The following is a 26,764-nucleotide window of genomic DNA, read 5'->3' as shown; positions in this document are numbered from 1 at the left end:
TCTCCACCTATCTTCTTTACTCTCCATCTTCGGTCCGCCTCCCCCTCTCTCCCTATTTATTCCAGTTCCCTCTCCCCATCCCCCTCTCTGATGAAGGGTCTAGGCCCGAAACGTCAGCTTTTGTGCTCCTGAGATGCTGCTTGGCCTGCTGTGTTCATCCAGCCTCACATTTTATTATCTTGGAATTCTCCAGCATCTGCAGTTCCCATTATCTCAGAATAGGAGGTTATGTGTGGGCATAGATGAAGATTGAGCCAACAGGTTGGAAACAGACCTAGAAATGAACAGATTATTCTCGTGTTGGTAGGCTGTTTCTAGAAGGATATCAGTGGGTCAGAATTTGGGCCCCAGCTGTTTGCAATATATAGGCAATTCGGATGTGGGGTCCAGAATGACATATTTGCAGATGATACAAAGCTAAGTGGAGGGATCTGTGTTGCCTTCAGGCCAGAGATCCTGGTTCAAATCCCACCTGCCTTGAAGGTATGTCATATCATATCCAACCAGGGTGGATGAAAATAACTACAAAGCTGTGCTGTGATTAATTAGATTCCCTACAGTGTGGAAACAGGCCCTTCAGCCCAACAACTCCACACCACCCTTTGCAGCGTCCCACCCAGACCCATCCCCCTATAACACACACACACACCCATGTACACAACGGGCAATTTAACATGGCCAATCCACCTAGCCTGCGCATCTTTGGACTGATAATGATATCAAGTGTTTTGGGAGGATGTGGACAGACTTGGTGATTAGGCAAGAACATGGCAGATGGAATATCTGGATATATGTTGGTAAAATTTGGTTATCCACATTAGTGTAAGTAAACTAAGTATAGAACATTTCTTAAATGGTAAGGTCTGTCATGATCTCATTGAGTGTGGAAGTCATGAAAGGCTGACTGGCCTAACTCCTGTTTGTATATAAGTAGCCCACTGGATGTTCTCTTATTTGATTAGTCTTTCTGCAAATAATGCTGCTTTGTTTCCAGTGACAACAATAACCTATTCTTTTTATTTAATGATATGTAATGATGTGTATTTTGGAAAAGTAAAACACATGCATGTATTTCAATGAAACATTCATGTCAGTATAATAAACTTCAAATAACTTTATTAAGACATTTGAAAAATTTTGGTACAAAAGACTATTTTTAGTATCACATTTCAGCTGATGTTAGTACTCCACTAAGACCACTAAAATTAAACCAATTTTTTTTATGATTCCCTACAGTGTGGAAACAGGCCCATTGGCCCAACAAGTCCACACTGCCCCTTGGATCATCCCACACACCTCTGAGCACTACAGGCAATTTAGCATGGCCAATTCACCTAGCCTGCACATCTTTGGACTGTGGAAGGAAACCTGGAGAAAACCCATGCAGACATGGGGAGAATGTGCAATCTTTGCACAGACAGATGCCTGAGGCTGGAATCGAACGTGGGTCCCTGGTGGTGTGAGGTTGCAGTGCTAACCACTGAGCCACTGTGCTGTCACACACCCCCACTGTCTTCTAATATTTGCCTTCATTTACCTAACAGCCTCTTAAACATCATAACTAAATTTGGTTTAGTGGTCACTAAACAATTATCTTGCATTACAGTGATACTGGGAACTGCAGATGCTGGAGAATCCAAGATAACAGAGCGCGGAGCTGGATGAACACAGCAGGCCCTTGCCCAAAATGTCAGCTTTTGTGCTCCTGAGATGCTGCTTGGCCTGCTGTCTTCATTCAGCTCCACACTTTGTTACCTTGCATTACAGTGTCTGTTTTAGATGAAACATGGATATCAGATTAGACCAAACTTTTGCCTTTCAGTAAAGTGAATAAAGTTCCAAAAACCAGTAACTTATGTGTTTAAATAAAATGTTGTTGGTTGAGTATCTCATTACTATAAAATTTGAAGGTTATAAAAATAGAGACAATTGGAAGTTAAATGGAATTTAATTGTTTGTACGTTGTTGTGACCACAAGAAAATCCTATTAAAAAAGCAAACTAGTGAACAATCAATAATAATAGACCCTAAAGATATCCCAGTTTTCTGACATTTTGCACAACTTTGTAAAATGTCGTAGAATTGGTGATAGACGTCTTTTTTGGTCACCTTTCTAATGTTCTATCCACTACGCAATATCATCCTTAATAAAGTCACATCACATTTTGTATGCAGTAATAGTCCATACATGTTTAAAATAAGATGTACTATGTATATTGCTATTAGTAAAATCACATTTTAATTTTTTCTTCGTTATCATGCTGGAGGAAATACTTTGGTGTGTTCATATGAAAGTGGTGAATCTGTTCGCTGTTGTGTCCAATCATAAATGATCCAAAACTAGAAAGAAAAATAATGTTATTCTAGTACATTGTCTCAGAAAACATCCAAAATTCTATCACAACATAGCCGCTGTTCTAATATGGCAGTCTACATTTGTACAAGAATGTCTTGTGAACGAAAATATGATAAATTACCAGATATGCTGTTTGGTTTATTTTGTTTGTTTATTGATGAATTGCATATCTGTACTTCAACTTTCCTTTTCTTCTCAATCCCTTCCAATGAGTAAGTGGTCTCCATCAATTGACTGTGTTTCAGGGAATGTTGGGACCTCTACAATTGGGATGGCCTACAGCTAAACTAGAATGGGACTAATGTCCTGGCAGGACATTGGGAATAGTTTAAACTAGTTGTCAGGGGTAGGGAACACAATATACCTTCAAAAAGGTATGTAGACATCGTTCACATCACATCACGATATGTGACTACACTGTGTCTCATGGGAGTAAATCCAGGCTGGAGACCCTCAATTTTAGTGCTAGGAGTAAAGCAAATGAGTTAAAGGTGTGGATTGCATGTGGAATTGCGATGTTACCATCACAAAGTCATGGTTGAGGGAGGGGTGACACTGCCAATTCGACATTCTGGGCTAGGAAATTCAGGTGAGACAGAATTGGGTGTAAAAGAGAAGGTAGTGTTACTTTATTAATTAAGGAGTCAGCTACTGCAATATGGAGGCACAGTGTCTTGTAAGGGTCATCAAATCAAGCCTTCTGGGTACAGCTTAGGAACGAAATAGGAGCAATCACTCTGTTAGCAGTGTAATTTTAGGCCCCTAACAGTTAGCAGGGAATTGAGGAGCAAATACGTCAATTCACTGAGGCATATTGAAGAGAATAATAGGGTATTGGCAATCCACATCGCAAATTGATTTTTGTTTACAAGTCGGAACACAATGTCAGAAAACAATGCAGCCCAACATAAAACAGTTGTTTATTAGTGCTGAAAACAGTTCTTTTTTTCCTTAATTCATTAATAGGATGAGGGAATTGCTGACTAGGCAGCAGTTATTGCCCATCTCTCATTGCCCAGAGGGCAGTTCAGAGTCAACCACATTGCTGAGAGTCTGGAGTCACATGCAGGCCAGATCAGGTAAGGGTGGCAGCTTCCTTCCCTAAAGGACATTAGTAAACTAGATGGGTTTTTCTGATGATTGACAATGGATTCATGGTCTTCATTACATTCTTAGTTAAAGATATTTACTGAATTCAGATTCCATCATCTGTCATGGGGAGATTCAAACCCAAAGCCCCGGAATATTATCTGCGTCTCTGGATTAACAGTCCAGCAATAATACCACTAGGCCATTTACCTCCCCCAAAATGTGAGATTTGCATGTCAGATATTTAAAATTTATGCCCATATGGGATTGTGTTCATAAACTGGATATTCATATTGCGGCAACCCCTGGTAATTAGAATCATGGAGTCATACATTTGTACAGCAAGGAAACAGACCTTTCGCTCCAACTCATCCACACCAACCAGATATCTTAAATTAATCTAGTCCTATTTGCCAGCATTCGGCCCATGTCCTTCTGAACTCTTTCTATTCATATACGCATCCAGAGGCCTTTTAAATGTTGTTATTGTACCACCCTCAACCACTTCCCCTGGCAGCCCATTGCATACAGGTGCCACCTCTATGCAAAAAAAAGTTACCCCTTAGGTCCCTTTTAAATGTTTCCCCTCTCACCTTAAACCTAAACCCTCTAGATCTAAATTTCCCCAACCTGGGTAAAAGACCTTGGCTATTTAGTTTTTCCCAATAGCTCAAACCCTCCACCCTGGCAACATCCTTGTAAATCTTTCCTACACCCTTCCAAGTTTCACAACATCGTTGCTACAGCAGGGAGACCAGAACTGAATGCAGTATTCCAAAAGTATCCTAACCAATGTCCTGTACAGCCGCAACATGACCTCCCAACTCCTACACTCGATGCACTGACCAATAAAGTCAAGCATGCCAAATGGCTCCTTCGCTAACCTGTCAACCTGTCACTCTACTAAGGAACTGAGAGCTGGCACTCCAAGGTCTCTCTGTTCAGCAAAGCTCCCCATTAAGTGTATAAGTCCTGACTTAATTTGCCTTTCCATAATGCAGCACCTCACATTTACTTAAATTAAATTCCATCTGCCACTCTGTGGCCCGTTGGCCCATCTGATCAAGGTTGAACTCTGAAGTAAACTTCTTAGCTGTCCACTTTTGGTGTCATCTGCAATGACCATGCCTCTTATGTTTATAATGACAAAAAGCAGTGGATCCAGCACTGATCCTTGTTTCACACCACTGGTCACAGGTCTCCAGTCTGAAAAGCAACCCTCCGCCACCATCCTGTGTCTTCTACCTTCAAGCCTTCTATATCCAAAGACCTAGTTTTCCCTGTATTCCATGTGATCTAACCTTGCTAACTAGTCTACCATGCAGAACCTTGATGGACGCCTTACTGAAATCCACATAGATCATGTCCACTGTTCTGCCTTCAACAATCCTCTTTGTTACTTCTTCAAAAAACTCAATTAAGTCAAACACATCTGCTCACTAGCTTTCATTCATTAATGGATAAAAGACGCCTGGACCAATTTGGACATTCACACTTCAAATAACCTTTCACCATTTAAGAAATATTCTACCTTTGTGACTTTTTCTATCAAAGTGAGTAAGCTTTCACATTGTTACATTTGGGCTAAAACTTGATGGTTTTTTGCCTAAGTATGAGATGCCATCTAGTTTGGTGGACTGATTCCTCCACAGGAAGGAAGAATATTCTTGCTATATTTATCAATCTCACTGCATTAATTCACATGTCAGCTCTTATGCTGAGTATCACATTTGATTTCTACATCCTCTCACCACTTGCTGGAGATCTGATAAATATCTACACTGCCACTGTTTTACTTTAAAGGCCATTGTGCATGTGGACAGCCACTGTCAGTCCAGAGTTGGCCTGCACAGTTGCTGACGTTTGTATCTGAGGTAAATCAATGCCCTGCTTTGTATACATGTTCCTGGAGTCCCTGCTGGACAGGATAGTATACAAGTGGGTCTTCCTTTTCCCCCAGGAAAACAGACCATGCCAGCCTGATCCAAAATGACAACTGATCAAGTTTCACCATCTGGAGGAATGCCCCACACTGTATGAAAAAGGGCAGTGTCCTTTTCCACAACACCAGCATTAAGTGCCATCATTTTACCTCAGATACCTCACACTCGTTCTATTTCTGTTATTCTACTGACTACTCACCAAGGCTCATGCTCTACAACTCATCAATTCAGGCAACATCTTCCCCACTCACCCTCAACCACCCCATACCACAAAACCCACTAACCTTGCATTCACTTTGTGATGCCTACTAAATTGTTCAGGACGCTTCTACACCTGGACAAAAAGTAATAGTGCCACGCACTTTTATCTTCCATAATACATAGTACCTCTCATTCCAGAAACAAACCAGCCCATTGGAGGGCAGAAGAAGTCAAGACGCGTATGTGCTGCCCATCTTTCAGTTCATTATCTCTTATGAGCAGAGATTCCTGAAACTGACTGCCCTTTGCAGGCCCGGATTGGTGTATGTGACAGCCCTTCATTTACTGTGTCAGGATGGCATGGTAATAGCCAGGTATCTTTGGCTAAGGGGACAATGCACTAAAAGGCAATGCAAGGCAGGATCTAGGCAGGCTCACAGTGAGTGAGCACTATAATATTGAGCAAACAGCCCAACAAATAACTTGATCCAATCCATGAACACAGTGCCCTTGCTGGAGCATTTTGTGATCTAGCAATGAAGTGTAGAAGTGTCATGTAATCAGAGATGAACCATGAGGGTTCTTAGAGTATAGCACATATCAGATACCAACGTCCACGGATGCGAGGGGTGTGTGACCAGTTCCTGTGGACAGTGTGGTTTTGTTAATGCCTTGTATCCAACATGGAGATCTTATGGAATAAACAGCAAGCTGACCATGCCAAGAATCTGTTCTGGTTTCTGTGATTAGGTTTTCCAGTGGCTAGTTTGAAATCAAGGAAGATATATTATAGCTCTTTTGCTGCCTCATTCCTCACTGTCCCAAACCCCCAAACACATTTTCTTGTACTTCTTTCAATCTGGCCAACTGTATTCGCTGCTGACAAAGCGATTTCCACTAGGATGGCAAGACCAACCTCCGCTCTGTGTTTTTAAGAATAACCCTGACATAGCAATCACTGGACTAGTAATCCAGAACAATAGAATAATGCTCTAGAGACATGGGTTCAACCCCTACCATTGCACATTTGAAATTTAAATTTGTTAAAATTCTGGAATAAAAAAAGCTAGTCTCACAGTGACCATGTAGCTACTTTCAGTTGTCATAAAAATCCATCTGGTTCATTAGTGTTCTTTTTAGGGAAGGAAATCTGCAATCATTACCTGGTCTGGACTACATGTGACTCCAGGACACAGCAACGTGGTTGACTTCTAACTACCTCTGGATAATTAGGAATGGACAATAAATGCTGGGGTTGTGACATGCTCGCCGAGTTGGCTTTGTTTTGTTCAGACGTTTTTTCACCATGCTAGGTGACTTCATCAGTGGAGCCTCCGATGAAGCAATGTTATTCTACTCCGCTTGGAATTTTTACTGTCCAGTCCATTATGGTGAGTACTGTCATTTCTGGTTTTGATCTGTAGTGTTTATGGGATCTAATTCTGTGTGTTTTTTTGATTGAAGTATGGGTGGAGAACCATACCTCTAGGAATTCCATGCGTGTCTATGTTTGTCTTGGGCTTCTATGGTTACTTTGCCCCAGTTAAATTGATGGTCTTCATTGTCAGAATGTACAAATGTTAAGGATTAGAGACCCCATTCCCACAACATGCAGAACGAACGTGATTTACAAAATACCATGCAACCACCACCACAAACATTACATTGAACAGACTGGAAGGAAACTAGTCATCAGAATACATGAACATCAGTGAGCAGCAAAACGACACGATGAACTCTCCTTAACATCGGTACATTCAGACAATGAAGGCCATCAGTTTAAATGGGACAAGGTTACCATAGTAGCCCAAGCCAAACACAGACATGCACGAGAATTCCTACAGGCATGGTTCTCCACCCATAGTTCAATCAACAAACATATAGAATTGGACCACGTATACAAACCCATACAGATCAAAATTGGAAATGACATACTCACCGTAACGGACCGGACAGTATAAATTCCAAGCGGAGTAGAATAATGCCACTTTGTCGGAGGCTTCACTGATAATGTCACCTAGAATGGCGACAAAATGTCTAAATGAGAACAAGCCAGCTCGGCAAGCAAGTCAACAGCCTCACCTACAACCCGAGCTACAATCTTTGTCAAAACTTTAAACAATAATTACTGGCTTAGCCACCAATATTAATATCCTGTGATTAAATAAAGTTAATTCAAAGATAGTAAACGTAACATCTATTCAAGCAAGAAGAGGGACTAAAAACAGGAAACTATAGACCTAGTCTATCATGGTGAAATTGCTAGATTTCATTCTTAGGGAGCTATAACAGGATATTCAGAAAATCAAGATGGGATCAGGCAGAGGCAATATGAATTTGTGAAAGGGAGATTATGTTTAACTAATTTTAGATTTCTTGAGGAAGTAACAAACAAGGTGGTTAAAGAGAAACCTGTGGATATGGTGGTAGCAAGAACTGCAGATGCTGGAGTCAGAGACAACACCGTATGGAACTGGAGAAACACAGCAGGTCAGGCAGCATCAGAGAAATTGGAAAGTCGATGTTTTGGGCCAGAAGAAGGGTTTCGACCCGAACCGTTGACTTTCCTACTCCTCTGATGCCGCCTGACCTTCCATGTTCCTCCAGCTCCGCACTGTGTGTTGTCTGTGGATATGGTGTACTTAACTGTTTGAGGTCGGCTATCAAAGATTACAAAATAGAAGCTTGTGGGTGAAAAATGTAGCATATTAGCATGGCTAAAGGATTAGTTGGCTAGCAGGATACGAAGAGAAGGCAAAAATGATCTTTTTCTGATTGGCAAGCTGTAACTGGTGAACAGCCACAAGAATCTGAGCTGCGACCTAAAACTATAATAATCTTTATCAATGATTTGAAGGGGGGGATTGAATGTATCGTAGCTAGATTTGCTAATGACACCAAAATAGATGAGAGTAACTTGTCAAAGGAATGCAAAACAGCTGTAAAGGCATATTCATAGGTAGGTGAGTAAGCAAAACAATTGAAGATGGAACACGATGCAGGGAAAAAGTGAACTTATTCAGAATATAACAATGCTGTGCCTTTCACCACATCTGAGACCACATCTGGAAACATTGTAAGCAGTTTTGGTGTCCTTAGTTGGAAAAAGATAATTGCATTAGAAAACAGTTGGCAAGGTTCACTTGCTCATTTTTAGTATGATAGATTATTCTTATGAAGCAAGATTGAAAGGTTGAGCCTTTACCCATTTGTGTTTAGAAGAATTAGAAATCTTCTTTATGAAACATATGTTACTAATGAACTGTTCCAATAATAGTAATTTACATAGACACACCCCTGAGGTGGATCTGAATGGATGTACCCCTTGAAGGAGAAAGAAGAACTCGGGGACACATTGAAGAAAAAAAGCTCTCATTTTTAATTTGGTGATGAGGAGGTTTCTCTTGTGAGTCTGTGAATTATCTTCCCGTGAATGCAGTGAAGGCTAGATCATTGAATATACTTAAGGCTAATCTGGATAAATTCTTGATTAACAATAATTATGAAACTCAGGCAGGAGATTGGAGTTGAAGTCAAAATCAGATCAGCATGATCTTACTGAATGGGAGAGCAGGGTCAAAGGGCCAAATGACCCACTCCTTCTCATGAGTCATATCTTTCTCTTTCTCTGCCAGTCTCTCACAACATGCTGTCCACAATGCAATGTTACCTGCTACTAACCTGGGGTTAAAATGAATTTCTTCGGGCACATTTTTCGGATCGGTTTCAATTCTACCATTATCTTCATAATGATTTTTGTCATCAGGAATCCGAAACTTCGCCAACTGAACTTCTGTGTCACTCAGACCACCATGAGAAATACGGGCATAGCCCAACCTAGAGGAAAAATAAATAGTTATTAGTGGGTAAGCTAAGTATACTTGTGCATTAGTACAGCAGGCATCACGGCAGGCAAGTCCAGTACAGATTTTTTCTTAAGAAAAAGGAAGATCATCCCCAGTGTCAGTTGTTTTAACTGTGTTTGTCTGAATAGTAAAATCAGTGGTATAAATCGCTTCAAGTTATGGGAAGAAAATCTCTTGACTCTTAGCTAAGGCACTAACACAGATAACAATACAAATTATGTATCCTTAATCACTGGAGCCCAATTAAATCACTTGGGAAATTATCATGTAAGCTTTTCACAAGTTCATAAGTAATCAAACAATGAAGAATTACCAGAATAATATTTTAAAATAAACAAGGAATCCTGTATTTGATCCTAATATGTAAATAAATAATTATATGTTCATCTTGACATTCACTATTACCATCTTTTAAAAGGTCAACAAAGTCACTAAAGTACTTACATTTTGGGATCCAAACTTTTAGTGCCAAAATTTGGAGGGAACACCACCTGAAGCAAATTCATGACGCATTTTGAAAGTTTGAGCGTTTTAACTGTCGCACCTGGCTGTGATGTCAAAAGGTACATGAATATAGTTTTGAAACTGTTGTCTAACAAAGTTGGTCTGAAAGGATTAACACCAGCTTTGAAATGGCTCCACTCACTGATTATATAAATGTCTGTCTCTTGAAACAGCGAGTCAGTTCTACTTTTTTGTTAGTTTCCACCCATGTGTGTAATAAAGTGTGTAATCTTATGTTCCAAGTGACATGGGCTTGCGAAATTTCATTGGCTTGTCAATCATGACGTCTTGCTGCGTATTTTGTGCTTTACACGAGCAGTGTAGTAAGTTCCTTATCAGGCAACATTAAGGAGAATTATTTCTTCTTTGACGATCCAACATATCATATTAATATTCAACTTTCTATCTCGCAAAACAAGCTAGTCGTAGAGAAAACTTGATAAGGAACTCAGAGCGGGTATCTAGTGAATTCAGCTTACCAAGTGCTCCAAAGGACCACCATGTTGGACACTAGGCACCAACATTTCAGGGCATACACCATGATTACTAGCCATTTGTATCTCATGTCCATGGGCAATGGCAATTGAAATGTGCCAGCCTCTAAGAACCCTCATGATTCTCTGCAAACCACTTACAAGACATAGGACAGCACTGGCAACAATTGTGCGTTCAGGGACATACACTCAGCTCGTGTACTAGATCAGGCTGCATTTCCGGGCTCTTTATAATGCAACATACTGACTCTGCTTACCTGGATGCTCACAGCATCTCTGCTGTGCATTGCCTCACTTTGCCTTTTTCCACTCTAACTCTTCAGCCAGAGATATGAAGCTAATGTTTCTTATGTCTTGCCTTGATATTTAGAACTAGTACAAAGGAAGAAAATTTGTCATTCTTGTCAGCAACCTCGGTCAAGTCAAGAGGAATAGACTTTACTCAGGAGGTCCTGGCACAGTCTGACTGAGCTGGTACAGACACAATGGGTTGTATTGGTCCTTCTGTACTGTACAATTCTATGATAATACACATAATTTGCTGTTGAGTCCTCTCAGGTTTGCATGCATTTCCAGATTCCAGCATTGTTGGGGATGTTTCCATCCCCAAGATCTGTGTCATTTACTCACTGTAGACAGTTTGCTTTTCCTAAGGTTTGAGTTTCGAGATTTTTCATGCCGTTTCCACAATGTCGTTTTCACGGCCAAAAAGACCACCTGTCAATAAGCTCACTTCTCAATGGCTGATGGATGCTTAAGTACGCTACTCCGCTTTTGATTGGTTGAGGTCATTCCTAATGTGTAAATACAGACGAGTTGTGTCCATTTTGTGTCTTCTGACTGAGACAGTAAAAGCTCTTTTTCTAAAGGCCTCGTGTCCTCTCTTCCTGCGTCGGTAAGTTTGGGGTGCGACTCTAGCTGGGGACCAGGGCTTGTCCGCTATCATCTAGTGTCACCGTTTGCATCAGCTTGCGCCTAGTCGTCCCTGTACAGTCGATCATAGCAGTCCACAGCTACCAAGGTACCGCGAAACATAACAGATTGGCGACGTGGTGTTCGTAAAAGGGACCCAGAAAAGTTGCAGCTTCTACTCAAACAGCAGTTAAAGTTGATGGAGATGCTCGCGCAGACCAGGGTTCTGGCACCGGCAGCGTCTACTAGTATTCCGCCTTCCGTTGACGGTATCGCTAACAGAATCACCGAGTTTGAGTATGACCCAGAGGCCAATGTTACTTTTGATACCTGGTTCCGTCGCTACAAGGAGCTATTTCATGTCGACTTCGCTGGTCAAAATGATGCATGGAAAGTCCGGCTCTTGCTTCGTAAACTTGGCCCGGCAGAGCTGGACAAGTACTGCAACCTCATCATGCCAGATAAACCTGCGGATAGGTCGTTTGATGTCACAGTTCAATCGGTCAAGCAGCACTTCGGTGATCAGTCGTCGTTGTTCAGCATACACTACCGTTGCTTAAAGTTGGTCATGAATGAATCAGGCGATTTTCTGACACATGTTGGGATAGTTGACGGTGAATGTGAACGTTTCAAGTTAAGATCGCTCACTGATGATCAGTTCAAAGCACTTATCTTTATATTCAGTCTCCAGTCCCCTAAATTTGCAGATATCCGCACGCGCCTTCTCAATCGTTTGGAACAGGACCCTACGCTGACTCTCGCCGCCATCATTGACGAATACCAACGGTTGATCAATCTGCAGCATGATACCACCTTGGTCCAATCTGGGGGCCAAGGGGGTTCGAAGTTCATGCAGTTCACCAGGCCACCAGACATTCCGGTCCTTCCAATTCTGGCACGTCTTCCTCTGGTCCGTCCTCTGGCTCGTTGCATTCTGATCCGAACTCACACAACAGCTCGAAGAAGAAGCCACCGTCCCCCTGTTGGCACTGCGGGGCCTGGCATTTTGTCAGGCTCTGCCCCTTCAAGCACCATCGATGCCGCCAGTACAATACGGTCAGTCACAAAGATGGCCACTGCAAATCTCGACAAGCTAACAAACCTGACGCACGCAAGCTCCCAAAGCAAGCCGAAGCAGGCTGCCTTTTCCCGAAGCCTGCTGGCAACTTTCCAAGTCAATGCCCCTGGCCGAAGGAAGTACATCACGGTCAACGTCAATGGCCACCCAGTCCGGTTGCAGCTGGACACTGCATCGGACATCACCATTCTCTTCGAGAGAATTTGGCGCAAGCTCGGGCGACCTCCAGTCCGAGATACCTCCAAAACTGCCATCAGCGCTTGTGGTGGGCACCTCAACCTCTCGGGGCAACTCGACTGCTGCGTATCCTTCCACGGCAAAACATTCAACAGCGCATGTTACATCGCTGCGTCGGATCTCAACCATTTGGGGCTCGACTGGTTTGACCTTCTGGGCTTGGCCGATCTGCCGCTCAACGCAATTTGCAACCAGGTGCAGTCCCCTGCTGCACCCCTTGACCTGTCCAAATAGATTGTGAAACAATTCACATCGGTCTTCCAACCCGGCTTGGGACTCTGTTCCGCCACACAAGCTGTGCTACAACTCCAACCTAATGCCACACCCGTCTTCCGCCCTAAGAGACTGGTACCATACGCCTCATTGCCGCAGGTTGACGCTGAACTACAACGCCTCAAACACCAGGGAGTCTTAACCCCTGTTTCCTCCTACTCTTGGGCAGCACCTATCGTCGTCGTCAGAAAGGCCAACGGTTTGCTCCACATCTGTGCTGATTTCTCTACTGGTCTTAATGCAGCCCTGAAAGACCACCACTACCCGTTGCCGGTTCCAGACGACCTGTTCACTATCCTGAACGGAGGCCATTTCTTTGCCAAGCTCGATCTTGCTGACGCATACCTCCAGTTGGAAGTCGCACCAGAATCCCGTGAGTTATTGACTATAAACACCCAGCGAGGGCTTTTCCAATACACGCGTTTACCTTTTGGTGTCAAATCCGCCCCAGCTATTCTCCAACAGGTAATGGCTATGATCTTATCTGGCATCCCAGGTGTGGCCGCATACCTGGACGATGTCTTGATCGTCACTGGTTCCTCTGAAGAATTGCAGTGTCACACAGAGACCCTTCTTCAGCGCATTCAGGATAATGGATTCCGCCTCCGGCCTGAAAAGTGCCAATTCTTCCTCCAGTCGGTGAAGTACCTTGGCTTCATCTTTGCCTCTGGTCGCCATCCTGATGTGGAAAACATTCACACAATTCACCAGATGCCAACCCTGACGGACGTTCCCTCACTACGTTCGTTCCTGGATTGATCAGTTATTATTCCGCATTCCTTCCATCGCTACACAACGTCCGAGCGCCGCTAAACCACCTGCTTAGAAAAGACGTGCCTTGGAACTGGTCGGATGAGTGTGAAGCAGCTTTCTGTCAGCTAAAGTCTATGCTCATATCTGATCTCCTCTTAACACACTATGATCCGCAGTTACCAATTGTAGTGGCAGCTGATGCCTGTGCCTATGGTGTTGGTGCCGTAATCCTTCATGTCTTCCCGGATGGCAGCGAGAAAGCGATCATGCACGCCTCCAGGACTCTAACTCCTGCAGAAGAACGTTACGGCCAAATCGAGAAAGAAGCCGTCGCATTGGTTTTCGCAGTGCGGCGTTTCCACAAGTTGGTCTATGGCCGTAAGTTCACCCTGTTAACCGATCATAAACCACTACTCTCCATCTTCGGTTCCAAAACAGGTATCCCGGCACACTCAGCCAACAGACTCCAACGCACGGCGCTAATTCTCCTCGGTTACAACTTTCACATCCAATACAGGCGCACCCAAGATTTTGGCCAAGCTGATGCTCTCTCATGCCTCATCAGCAACAATCCCACCTCTGACGAAGAGGCCGTCATCGCCGCCATTTCGACGGATGACTGTGCCATCCACCACCTGACCCACGCCATACGCGGTCTACCGGTAACTGTCACTGAGATCCAACAAGCGACGCAGGCGGACCCAATGCTACAACGAGCCATCCGTTATGTTGAAGATACATGGCCAGCCCACTTACCGAGCGACGAGTTGCAACAATTGTTCCATCGCCATGAGTCACTGTGTGTTGTAAATGGTTGTCTTATGTTCGGCGACCGTGTTGTGGTACCCAAGACACTCTGCTTACGTGTTCTCTGCCAGTTTCAATCCGCCCACCCAGGTACCTCTCGGATGGAATCGATTGAACGCAGCTTCGCTTATTGGCCTGGTATGGATGGTGACATCACGTCCTTCGTCAAACGCTGCCCTCGGTGCCAACAAGCAGCCAAGAATTACCAAGAACGCCACCTGTGCCTTGGTCGCGGCCGGAACGTCCATGGTCATGCCTTCATCTGGATTTCGCGGGGCCTATCAACGGTTGGTCCTATCTGATTCTGGTCACATTTTCCAAGTGGCCCGAGAACGTCCCCTTGGCGCCCGCAACAACTACGCAGACGGTACGAGCCCTGACCCAAATTTTCAGTCAACATGGCTTGCCAGAGTCTATCGTCACAGACAATGGCTCACAATTCACGTCTAGTGAGTTTGCCGAGTTCTGTCACTCTCATGCCATCTCGCACATCTGCTCTGCGGCTTACCACCCCCAATCCAATGCCCAAGTGGAACGCTTCGTTGACACCTTCAAGCGAGCCCTGCTTAAAGCTCGAGGGGAGGGGACATCCGTCGAGGTACTGCAGAGATTCCTACTTGTGTATCGCTCCACGCCCAACGAAACTCTGCCTAACCACCAATCCCCCACGGAAGCCTTGATGGTTCGAAACATGTGAACGGTCAAACACACCATGATTCCGAGCAATGCAAAAGACCAAAATACCGGTGGCGAGATCTCCCTTCGCAGTTGGCTCCCACGTGTATGTTCGTGACTACCGACCGAAGCACGACCCGTGGATTGAAGGGCGGATTGTAAGAAAACGAGGGAGGGTGCTGTACGACGTAGCAGTTGGTGGTTCCCTCTGGTCGAGACATCGCAACCAACTTCGCCAGCGGCACGCCGCAGCAGAGTCAGCAGAAGCATCGGTGGAAATTCCCCTTGACGTGTTGCTAGACACGTTTCAGCTACCACAAGATTCAACTGAACCAGATGAGACAAACCTTCGAGAGTGAAACCCTGGTTGATCCGGCACTCTGACCGAGAAGACCGACAGATCGAAGACGTCGTCAGCCCCAGCACCTCCAGGTGAACCCAAAGCTTGTACGTTATTAACAGTCTTCAAAGAGGGGAGGTGTTGGGGATGTTTCCATCCCCAAGATCTGTGTCGTTTACTCACTGTAGACAGTTTGCTTTTTCTAAGGTTTGAGTTTTGAGTTTTTTCACGCCATTTCTGCCATGTTGTATTCCTGGCCAAAAAGACCACCTGTCAATAAGCTCGCTTCTCATTGGCTGATGGACGCTTAAGTACACTACTCCGCTTTTGATTGGCTGAGGTCATTCCTAATGTATAAATACAGATGAGTTGTGTCCATTTTGTGTCTTCGGACTGAGACAGTAAAAGCTCTTTCTCTAAAGGCCTCGTGTCCTCTCTTCCTGCGTCAGTAAGTTTGGGGTGCGACTCTAGCTGGGGACTGGGGCTTGTCCGCTATCATCTAGTGTCACCGTTCGCATCAGCTTGCGCCTAGTCGTCCGTGTACAGTTGATCATACCTTGAGTCCATAGCTACCGAGGTACCGCGAAACATAACAAGCATATAATCAGATTGCTAAGATACCCACAATGAATTGGAGATGCCAAGTGAGGGGTACAAACTGCTAAATCCCTCTTCTAAAACAGACTAACTACATTTTGGACAAGTTGCTGGCTCTTGATTTCTTCTTGTGCTTTCTCTCTCCTCTGATATGTGCTTATTTTAAAGGAAGCCTTGCCAGGTGTTGCAATCCTGGCAGAGCTTCTCCTAATTGAATTCTTCACAGCGCCATTGTAACACTTCACGTGATTGTCATAATTGCACAGCCCAGACCCGAGCTGCTTATAAAAGAGTCATTTTGATAACTGAATGGTAAGCATTCTGTCAATATGACTAGCCCAACTCAGTTGTGACTCAGTTGTTGTTTATGATCGACATGCCAGTTTAGACAGCAAAACAAGCTGCCTGATCTTCAGAAGCTTCTGAAGACAGCTCAAGTCAAAGTGGTTGAGCTTTTCAACAGAATGCTGATACATAGTCAGAATCTTGCATTGCAAGTGTGAAGTAGGCAAGGCTGGTGCTCTTTAGACTTTCAGGTTGATTAGGCAGACTTGCTTTATTCCCAACAGATGAATGTGTGGAAGTTGAAGAAGGCTATACTTGCTTTGGCAATTCATGACTCAGACTCTGGTCATTGACTGGAATTTGGGACTGGGTATGGGGTTTACTGGTACCTTAGACTGCTACCATTAGAAAGAAAACTAACAATCAATCCAACAAACAATCCACCACCAAAGGCCAGCCAGCAACATAAACCAGTCAAATTTATCCATATTTAGAAGCCAAGACTGGGAACAGGATTCAGTCAACCTACAGTTCCCAGAAGCCAACTAAACATCCATTCATCAGCTTGACTAATCTACAAGAATTCTTTGAAGACATGACTGGTAGAGGTGATGTAGGGGAACCAGTGAATGTCGTTTAATTGCAAATTGAGTAAGCTTTCGAAGAACTCCTGCATAAGAGATTAGTGAGTAAAATTAAAGGGCATGGGATTAGGGGTAGTGCATTGAGATGAATAGAAAACTGATTTGGTAGATCAGAAACAAAAAGTAGGAATAAATGGGTCTTTTTCCAAAGAGCAAGCAGTGACTACTGGGATACCACAGGGATCAATACTAGGACCCCAACTATTCACAGTATATATTAATGACAGAACTAATCAAACATAATGTCTCCAAGTTTGCTAATGACACAACTGGGTGGGAGGGTGAGCTGTGAGGACAATGTAGAGATGCTTCAAGGTGATCTACTCAAGTAGTTTGAGTGGGCAAATGCATGGAAGATGCAATATAATGTAGATAAATTTTGGGATTATCTACTTTTGGGGCCAAAACAGGAAGGTGAATGGCTATAAATTGAGAGAGAAGAATGTGCAGTGAGACCTGGGTGTCCTCATGCACCAGTCGCTGAAGGTAGGCATGCAGATGCAACAGGTGGTAAAGAAGGCAAATGATAAGTTGGCCCTCATAGCAAGTAGGTTCAAGTACAAGAACAGGGATGTCTTGTGGCCTTCGAGGCCAGACCTGGAATACTGTGTGTAGTATTGGCCTCCTTATCTGAGGAAAGATGTTTTTACTGTCAAGGGAGTGCATTGCAAGTTTACAAGACTGATTCCTGGGATGGTGAGACTTATGTAACAGAAGAAGTTGCATTCTTTAGGATTATAATTGGCTGGAGTTCAGAAGAATCGGCGGGGGAAGAGTCTCATAGAAACATACTTCCTACATGTACCCTGTCTAGTCCTGTTAGAACTTATGTTCCTTATGGCAGGAAAATCCAGAAGTAGGGGTTACAGTTTAAGGTTACTGGGCATACTACCTGAGGACTGAGTTAAGGAGGAATTTCTTCATCCAGACTGTTCAGCCTGTGGAATTCACTACCACAGAAAGCAGTCAAAGTCAAAATCACCATACAATTTCAAGAACAGAAGTCACATGACGTCAGGTTATAGTCCAACAGGTTTATTTGAAATCACAAGCTTTCGACAATCTGCTCCTCCTTCACCTGACTATTTCAAATAAACCTGGTGTTGTATAACTTCTGACTTTGTCCACTCCAGTCTAACACCGGCACTCCCAAATCATGATTTAAGGAGTTGGATATAGTATTTGGGCTGAAAAAGATCAAAGGATGCGGGAGGGGAAAGTGGGAAGTTAGGTAATCACCCATGATCATCACAAATGATGGCGCATACCTGAAGGGCCAAATGTTTCTATGTTAACCAGGCTCTGAAAGTCATACGTTCAAAAGTAACCAGATTAAAAGTAGCAGTTTCACAAATCTGGGCACAAGGCAGTGGAACTATTAACTGAGGCACCTTGAGGGAAGTTGTCAGCAGCAGTGGAATGGAGTTAAATAGAGATTTCAGTAATTGTGTCTGTATGCAGTATTGGAGCAACCTCCATCTCATGTTTTTGTTGTCAATCATTACAGCCATGTTAGAATAGAGTCATGTGAGCGTGGAAATAGTTAAACAACATTCAGTGATTCTTGGTGAAAGAGAACTACACTTACACCTAGACGTTTTTAAAAAAAAATTCTTGCTCGAAAAGATGATCAAACTTCAGAAAATGAGGAATGATAGGTCAATATTTTGGTTGCAAGGTTCTTAACCTTCTTTCACTTTGCAGTGACGTCATTTTGTATTTTCTGTTTTTACAGGTTTCAACAAGTATTTCAAGGATGTCACCCTGCGTTCAAAATCACAGCTGCAGAAACAATTGTAGACACTCCCCATGAATACAGACTGGACAGAATTTGTACATTTAAGATGGAGCACAAGTGACAGAGAAAAAGATACACTTGGGTTTCTACTATGAGAGAGGAAGAGGAAGGGTCCTGTTAGAAAAGTAGAAGCAAGCTTCAGATGATCTGTTTTCCTCCCCTTCCAATGATACATTGGCCCAGATTTTCTGATCTGTAGATAATCAGAAACTGGGCATACCTGACAGCTGCACATTAGGACCTCTGAGAAGTACTGGCTACCTTGTAATTGACCAGGAAATTGAAACTTCCCCCAAGGGGAATTACCTGATGTCTAGGACCCTCTGAGCAGGACACAATTTTGATTTGGAAGATTTTTCTTATGCATTTAAGATGTGGGTGTTGCTGGCCAGCCCATATTTAGTTACAATTCATGCGCGCCTATGTAGACGCACAATGTTGTTAGGGATGAAATTCTAGGATTTTCACCCAACGACACTGAAGGAACACTGATACATTTCAAAGTGGGGATGTTAAGTGGCTTGGAGGGGAACTGGCAAGGGGTAGTATTCCTATGTATCTGCTCCCATTGTTCAAGAAGGTAGTGGTTGTGGATTTTAAAGGTGCTGGCTGAAGATCCCCAGAGAATTTCAGAGTATCTTGTAGATAGTACACTGCTGCTGAGGAGGAGAGAGTGAAGATTTGCATACTTATCAATCAAGTGGGCTGTATTGTCCTGCACAGTGTCAAGTTTAATAAGTGTTGCTGAAGCTGTGTCATTCAGGCAAGTGGGGAGACTAGTATCTTGTAGCATTTGTGTCCTGGTAGCAAAACCGGAATCTCTTGCGTATTGCCTCAATAAGAATAAATGTAAACAGTGTGCTGATTTTACAATTCTTTCCTTCCTTTGTAAAATCACAAGCGCACTTCATGAAAAAAATCATGCTGTAACAAAATATCATAATTCTGGAATTACGGGGAAGGTCTGTAAGTTCAGCAAACATTGACAAGCTCCTGTCATAGAATCCCAGATCACCAATAACATATAAACCATTACTATCTTAAATTCTGAATTTATTTTACAAGTGTGTAAGCATTTACTTATTTGCACAGAATATCTTGGGTGTGGTTTTGAAGAGTTTTATATTTTGTCGTTTCATTCTAAGTCATTACAAATCTTCTTTCTCGATAGAAATGTGGCTGTAAAGAGATTGCAAGATTGACACATAATCAATGGATACTCACTTGTCTGGGGAGACTATTGTCAAAATATTTGTTAAAACCAATTCGATAACTACAGATTCATGAGCAGAGCACTTTTTCCTAATTCTTAGGGAGAACTGGTCACAACAATTAGGCTAAAGTATTGCAACTGACCTGATTAATCCACGGTACATGATGTACTCACACCACCTATGTTGATCACTCTGATCTATATCCTAAAAGAGAAACAAAAAATCAAGAAAAACGTTTTTGCAGAAGTGTTTAATGTAGCAATGTCTTTATAGTATTTTTAGGATATGTAGTCAATGCAAATGCTTCTAGGCCATTTCAAGTAGAATTTAGACTTCCAGTTGTTTGAAACAATACACTTCCCTTTTGTTTACCTACCACTGCCGTCAAAATTATGAAATAATGCGTTCATATAAAATCAGCAAAGTGACCCGAGCTTTTCAGCATTCAATGCATATAATGTCTGATGTAGTCCACACTAACAACACAATTTGACCTTGCTAGATTATATATGTGCAACGATAAGGAAAGGATCGTGAGCATCTCTTCCCCATGAAAGATATGGCTAAGACCAGAGGGCATACATTTAAGGTGAGGAGTAAGTGGTTCAGAGGAGATCTGAGGAAAGTTTTTTTATCACATGGTGGTAGATATATGGAACATGCTGCCTGCGAGGGTGGTTACTATTGCCATATTTAAGAAGAAAATCAATGAGTACGTAAAATGCCAGGGCATAGTAGGCAATAGACCAAGTACAGGAAAATGTGATTAGTGTAGTTTTGATATTTGTTGGTCAGCAAAGACATAGAGTACCGAAGGGCCTGTTTCTATGCTTATAAGACTCTATGACTATGGCAGTGCTTTGCAAACAGTTTTCTAATAATTAACTCCTTTTAACCCAACATTCTCAAGAATAATTAGGGATGGATAATAAAACCAGGCCAATAATGCCTGTGGAAATTCAAGACTACAACTTAACAATTAAAATTAAAACAAAAGAACATAATATTAAAAATAATATTACACTTTTACACTCAGTTCACTTTTATAAATGTGCTCTTACCTTTACATTTCCAAATTTCCTAATCTGTATGTAGTCTCTGGAGCCTGGTGCGGAAGTAATGTATCCCAGAAATACAAGAGGCTGTGGGATTTCCTTCAACAAGTTAGAAATGTATTGTGCCTGTAACTTCCTGTCTAAATCATCCCTGAGAAAAGCAAATAAGTTGAGGAAAGCCTGTAATACAAGTGTAAGTAAGCTGTTGAAAAATGCAATATTAAGTGTTTTGAGTCTTTATCGATAGACAATAGTCCTTGATCCTCCTAACCTACAGCAAAATACTTGCTTGTATTGATGGTGAGGTCAGGTTAAGGATCAGCCTGTGATGGCCCCATTTGCTAACGCCCACAATTTACATGAGGAGTAAGGGCAGGAAAAGAATATTCAAATTGCTCTCCTATTCAATGAGATCATTGATCTGACTGTAGCCTTAAATCCATTTTCCTGACTGTCTCCATAATGTGTGACACCCTTGTCAATCACACATTTTTCAAAGGAACAAGAACAGAAGTTGTGCAAAAATGCTCAAAAGGCCTGGCAGTATCTGTGAAGAAAAATCTGAGTTAACGTTTCAGGTCTGGTGACCCTTCCTCAGACAAATTATTCTAACTCAGCCTTGAATATGTTTAATTACCTCCACTACTCCCTGGGATAGAGACATTAAAAAGATTAATAATCTCCTGTGGGACAAAATTTATCCTCTGATCTATTCTATTTCTATACAGTGTCCTCTCGGCTCTAGATTCTCCCACAAGAGGAAACATCCTCAAAGCATCCATCCTGTCAAGCCACCCAAAAACCAGGATACGTTTCAATAAGACAGTTGAAGGAGAGGTGGTAGTGTAGTAGCAATTTCACTCAACTAGTATCCAGTGTTTCAATCTAATGCTGTGGGAACATGGGTTTGAATTACACCATGGCAGACACTGAAATTTGAATTCAGTAAAAATTTGAATTAAAAACCAGCCTAGTGGAGACCACGTCACTACTGTCACTTATTGTAAAAGCCCATCTTGTTCACTAATGTCTTTTAGGCTGGGAAATCTGCTATCTTTATCTGGTCTGTGACAACATATGACTCCAGACCCACAGAAATGGTCTAGCAAGCCATTCAGTTCAAGAGCCCAGTAAATGACATCCAAATCCCATGAGCACATAAAAAAATTCTTATCCTTCTAAACTGAAATGAGCACAGGCTCAACCTTTCCCCATATGACAAACCCCTCATCTCAGAATTCAGCCTAGTGAATGTTCTTTGACCTGTTTTTAATCTGTGTGTTCCTCCTTAAATGAGAAAACCAACACTGAACACAAACAGGTTTTCGATTTGTGGTCTTGCTTTTATGCTCCATTCCCTCTTGTAATAAAGGCTAACATTCTGTTTGTCTTCCAAGTTGACTGCTTAGTCACATGCATTTTCTGTACCACATACAAGGACACAAAAATCCTGTCATTCTGTACAATTCCTAATCTCTTTCCACTTAAATAATAAACTCCTTTTCAAGCCTTTATTCCAAAGTGGTCAATCTAACATGGTCCCACATGTGCAAAATTATTCCCCACTTAACCTATCTTTATTCCTTTCCAGGTACCTTGTATCCTACTGTCAATTTGCTCTTCAACACATAGTTGTATGATCAGCAAAATTGCTTATAAAACAGTCAGTGATTTCATCCAAGACATTAATATAGATTGCAAATAGTTAAGGCATCAGAAATGATCCCTACAGCACCCCACTACTTCCAGCTTGACAATGTGAAAAAGACTCATTTATCCTAATTCTGTATTGGTTGACCTGTCATCTGGTTGGCAAGTCGTCCTAATACATTACCCCCAATGCTACAAGCTGTTGTTTTCTGTTGTCATCCTTAATGTAGCAGTTTTACCAAGCAACTTTTGTAAATCCAAAGACACTACATCTAGTCTTTCAGCAATCATTAATTTCTCTAACTTCTTCAATTGCCACACATCCAGCAGCTTAATTCAGGCCCTAAATTATTAGTATTCCCCCCCAAACCCCTGTGTTTGTTTTTTTTCCTCTTCTTTTTCGATGTTCTTTAAACCACCTCATTGATCAAGCTTTTGGTCATTTTTCCTAATATATTCTCATATGGTTTAATGGCATCTTGCACTGATACTACCTCTGTGAAGTACATGAGTACATTTTACTTTTTAAGGCTGCTAATAATAATGCATGTTTTTGGCTGCAGAGGAAAATCATCGTCACTCTTCCCAGAGCCCGACTTCGGAGATCTGTGCTGCAGCAGGGAGAATTAGAGGACCATAGCCCACACGACTTCAACTGATAGTAAAATGGATACTCATAGGAATCAGTCCATCTTTTTTAATGCATTTCTTATTCTGAAACATCTGAAATTCTATCCCATTAATAAGAATGTTGTGTACAATGCAAGGTATCTATTCATATTTGTGAATGAAGATTTTATGATGCACAGAATTTAACACAAGGTTAGAAACTACTTTGTTAAATGCTGATATGCTCGTTTCTGCTCACCACAACCTTAGAACAGAAAGGTCAAGGGAAAAGTATAGCAAGAGAGAAAGCTAGCTAGTAATATAAAAACAGGTACTAAGAATTTCAACAATTATTTAAACAGGAAAAGAGTAATTACAGTGTTGGTCGACTAGAGAGTTAGGACAGCGAAACTGATAATGGAAAACGATCATATTTATCTGATCAATTATAGTTTTTCAACAAAGTAGTATTCACTGTGGATACTGGGGTTTGGTTAGCTCAGTAGGCCGGATGGCTGGTTTACAATGCAGAGTGACACCAACAGCATGGATTCAGTTCCCACACCAGCTGAGTTTCCATCAAGAACTGTCTTTTTCTACCTCTCCCCTTGTCTGAGGTGACCTTCAAGTTAAACTACCATCAATCAGGTCTATCTAAAGAGACAACAGCCCTGTGTTCTGATGAACTATGGTGACGTTACCTCTTTCAGAAGCATCCTGTGCACAAAGGGTGGTAGATATTTGCAACTGTTTCATAAAAGCAGTGATAGGATAAGTTGTTAAGTTTAAATCTGAGAGTTTTTTTGATAAGCAAAAGTATTAAAGGATAAGGGCCAAAGGCAGAAATATGGATTTGGGCTACAGATTTGCCATTATCTTACTGAATAGTGGAATTATCTTGAAAGCTGAATGGCTTACACCTATTCCAATATTCCCCTCTAAGAAGGAGATAGAGGGTTCTTGGGGCACAACGGATCAGAGAGTATTTGGAGAAAGCAGGTACAGGTACTCAGTTGGATAATCAGCCATGATCATATTGAATGGTATAGCGGGCTGAATAGTCTACTCCGGCTCCTTTTCTATGTTTGTTTCAATGATAGAAAGGAACTGATTAATGTAACATAATTGCGTTCTTAGATTTCCAAAAAGCGTTTGATATACTGCTAAACCAAAGGTAGCTTCTCAAGATGAGAATGCCGGTTGTAGGGGGTCATTTTAGTACAGATAGAGAATTAGTTAGCTAACAGAAAGCAAAACTTAATGATAAATGGGTCTTTTTTGGGTTGGCAAGCTGTAAATAGTGATGTGCTGCTGGGATCATGCAGGGTTCTTGACTATTTACAAGTAACACCATTAATTTGGATGAGGGGACTGCTTGCATGACAGCTACATTTGCCAATGACATCAAGATAGATGGGAAAGAAATCTAGCCAAGAGGAGGTAGAGGGACTGCAAAGAACATACAAAGAACAGGAGTAGGCTTACCTCACCATTCAACAAGATCAGGGACGATTTGCTCTCAGTTCAACTTCCCTCTCATGCTAGTTCAGCATAGTTCCCTCATATTTCAAAAGTCTGTCTACCCCCTCTTTAAATACTTTCAGCGATCTAACCTCCAGAACTCTCTTCAATAGAGAACTGTAGAAATTCACTACCCTCTGTGAGAAGAAAATTCCTCACAAGTCAAGTTTTAAATGAGTGTCCCCTAATTTGAAACACCCCTATCACTGAAAACATCTACACTGTCAGACCCCTCAGAGTCTTATATAAAAGGATACAGATAGTTCGAGTGAGTGAATTTGGCACAGTGTATAATGTGGGTAAATGTGAACATCTCCATTTTGAGAGCGGGAATAGGAAAGCAGTATACTGTCTTAGTGAAGCGAGATTGCCGAACTTCGCAGTACAAAGGGTTCAAGGAATCGTACACAAAATATTATGAAGACAAATAGAATATTGTCATCTCTTTATTCATTCATGGGATGTTGGCTTCCGTGGCTGGGCCAGCATTTATTATCTATGCCTAATTGCGCTGGGAAAGATGGTGAACTGTTTTTTTTGAACCACTGTAGTTCCTGTGGTGTAGGTATACCCCCAGTGCTGTTTGAAAGAGAGTTCCCTAGATTTTGAGCCACTAACATTGAAGTAATTATATTTCCAAGTCCAGATAATATGTGATTTGGAGGGAAACTTGCAGCTAGTAGTGTTCCCATGCATCAGCTGCTGTTGTCTTCCTAGGCCGTAGAAATTTGCTAATCTGCAAGGTGCAAGTGAGGATGCTTTACTGTGTTACTGCAGTGCATCTTGTAAATAGAATGTACTGTTGCCACTGTGTGCCAGCGATCAGGGGAGTAAATACTGAATGTGGTAAATGGAATGCCAATCAAACATGCTGCTTTGTCCCCAGCTTTGTGAATGCTCTGGATGCTGCACCTATTCAAGAAAGTAGATTCTGCCTTGTTGTTGGTGGATAGACATTTGGGAGACAGGAGGTGACTTACCCAATGCATAATTCCTATTCTTTGGACAGCTGTTGTAGCTAGAGTGGGTGGATGGCCCTGTCCAGTTACTGGTCAGTAGTAATCCAATGATGTTGATAGTGGGAATTCAATGATGAACATCAAGGGATGATGGTTCAGTTCTTTCTTGTTGGAGATGATTATTGCCTAGCACTAATGCGGCATGAATATTATTTGCCACTTTTCAGTCCAAGCCTGGATATTGCTCAGGTCTTGCTGCATATGGACATGGATTGCTTAAAATCTGAGATGTCATGAATGGTGCTAAACAGTGTGCAATCATCAGCAAACATCCGCACTTCTGACTTTTTGTGATGAGGGAAGGTCATCGAAGAACCAGCTGAATATGGCTGGGCCTTGAATATACTCTGGAGAATTCCTGCACAGACGTTCCGGGGTAAAGATATTTCAGGGGCACAGAAAATAAACATAGAGAGATATTACTGTAGTTGGTCAACATCTTGGTGAGACCGGATCTGAAGCATGGTTTACAGTTTTTGTCTCCTTGATAAAAGATATAATTGCTTGAGAAGTAGTTCAGAGAAAAATCACTTGATTCATTACTGAAATGAAAGTCATATGAAAAATTAGCTGTGATCCTATTAAAACAGATAAGGCTTTGAGGACAGTGCACATTATGGACCACTGGAGTATGTTTACATTTTTGGGGATAAATTAAAACTAGGGGACTGTTTAAGAGTAAGAGCTCTCTCTTTTAAGACAGAGATGAAGTCTCTTCTCTCTCAGATGATAATTAGAGTGTGGAATTCTTTTTCCAGAAGTTAGTGGAGATTGGTCTTTAAATTTATTACAAGTTGAGACAGACAGAATTTTGATAGACAATGAAGCTGAGGCTTATGGGGAG

General features: G+C 42.1%; 1 protein-coding gene across 5 annotated transcripts in view; it reads right to left on the bottom strand.

The window, feature by feature from the left end:
- Positions 1–1,099: 1,099 nt before the first annotated feature.
- LOC125457863 (PGAP2-interacting protein-like) overlaps positions 1,100–26,764 on the bottom strand; it is a 123,328-nt gene continuing 97,663 nt past the window's right edge. For all 5 annotated transcript variants that reach the window (XM_048542573.2, XM_048542601.2, XM_048542609.2 and 2 more), the window contains 4 exons: positions 21,128–21,272; positions 20,209–20,270; positions 9,271–9,426; positions 1,100–2,340 (listed from right to left, as the gene is read on the bottom strand). In XM_048542573.2, coding sequence (XP_048398530.1) covers positions 2,232–2,340; positions 9,271–9,426; positions 20,209–20,270; positions 21,128–21,272 — 472 coding nt within the window. In that variant the 3' untranslated portion in view covers positions 1,100–2,231. The remainder of the gene's footprint in view (positions 2,341–9,270; positions 9,427–20,208; positions 20,271–21,127; positions 21,273–26,764) is intronic.

Source organism: Stegostoma tigrinum, chromosome 1 (genome assembly GCF_030684315.1).
Source record: "Stegostoma tigrinum isolate sSteTig4 chromosome 1, sSteTig4.hap1, whole genome shotgun sequence".
NCBI classification, from domain to species: domain Eukaryota; kingdom Metazoa; phylum Chordata; class Chondrichthyes; order Orectolobiformes; family Stegostomatidae; genus Stegostoma; species Stegostoma tigrinum.
The sequence above is the reverse complement of the archived record's forward strand: the minus strand, read 5'-3'. Positions and strand labels throughout refer to the sequence as shown.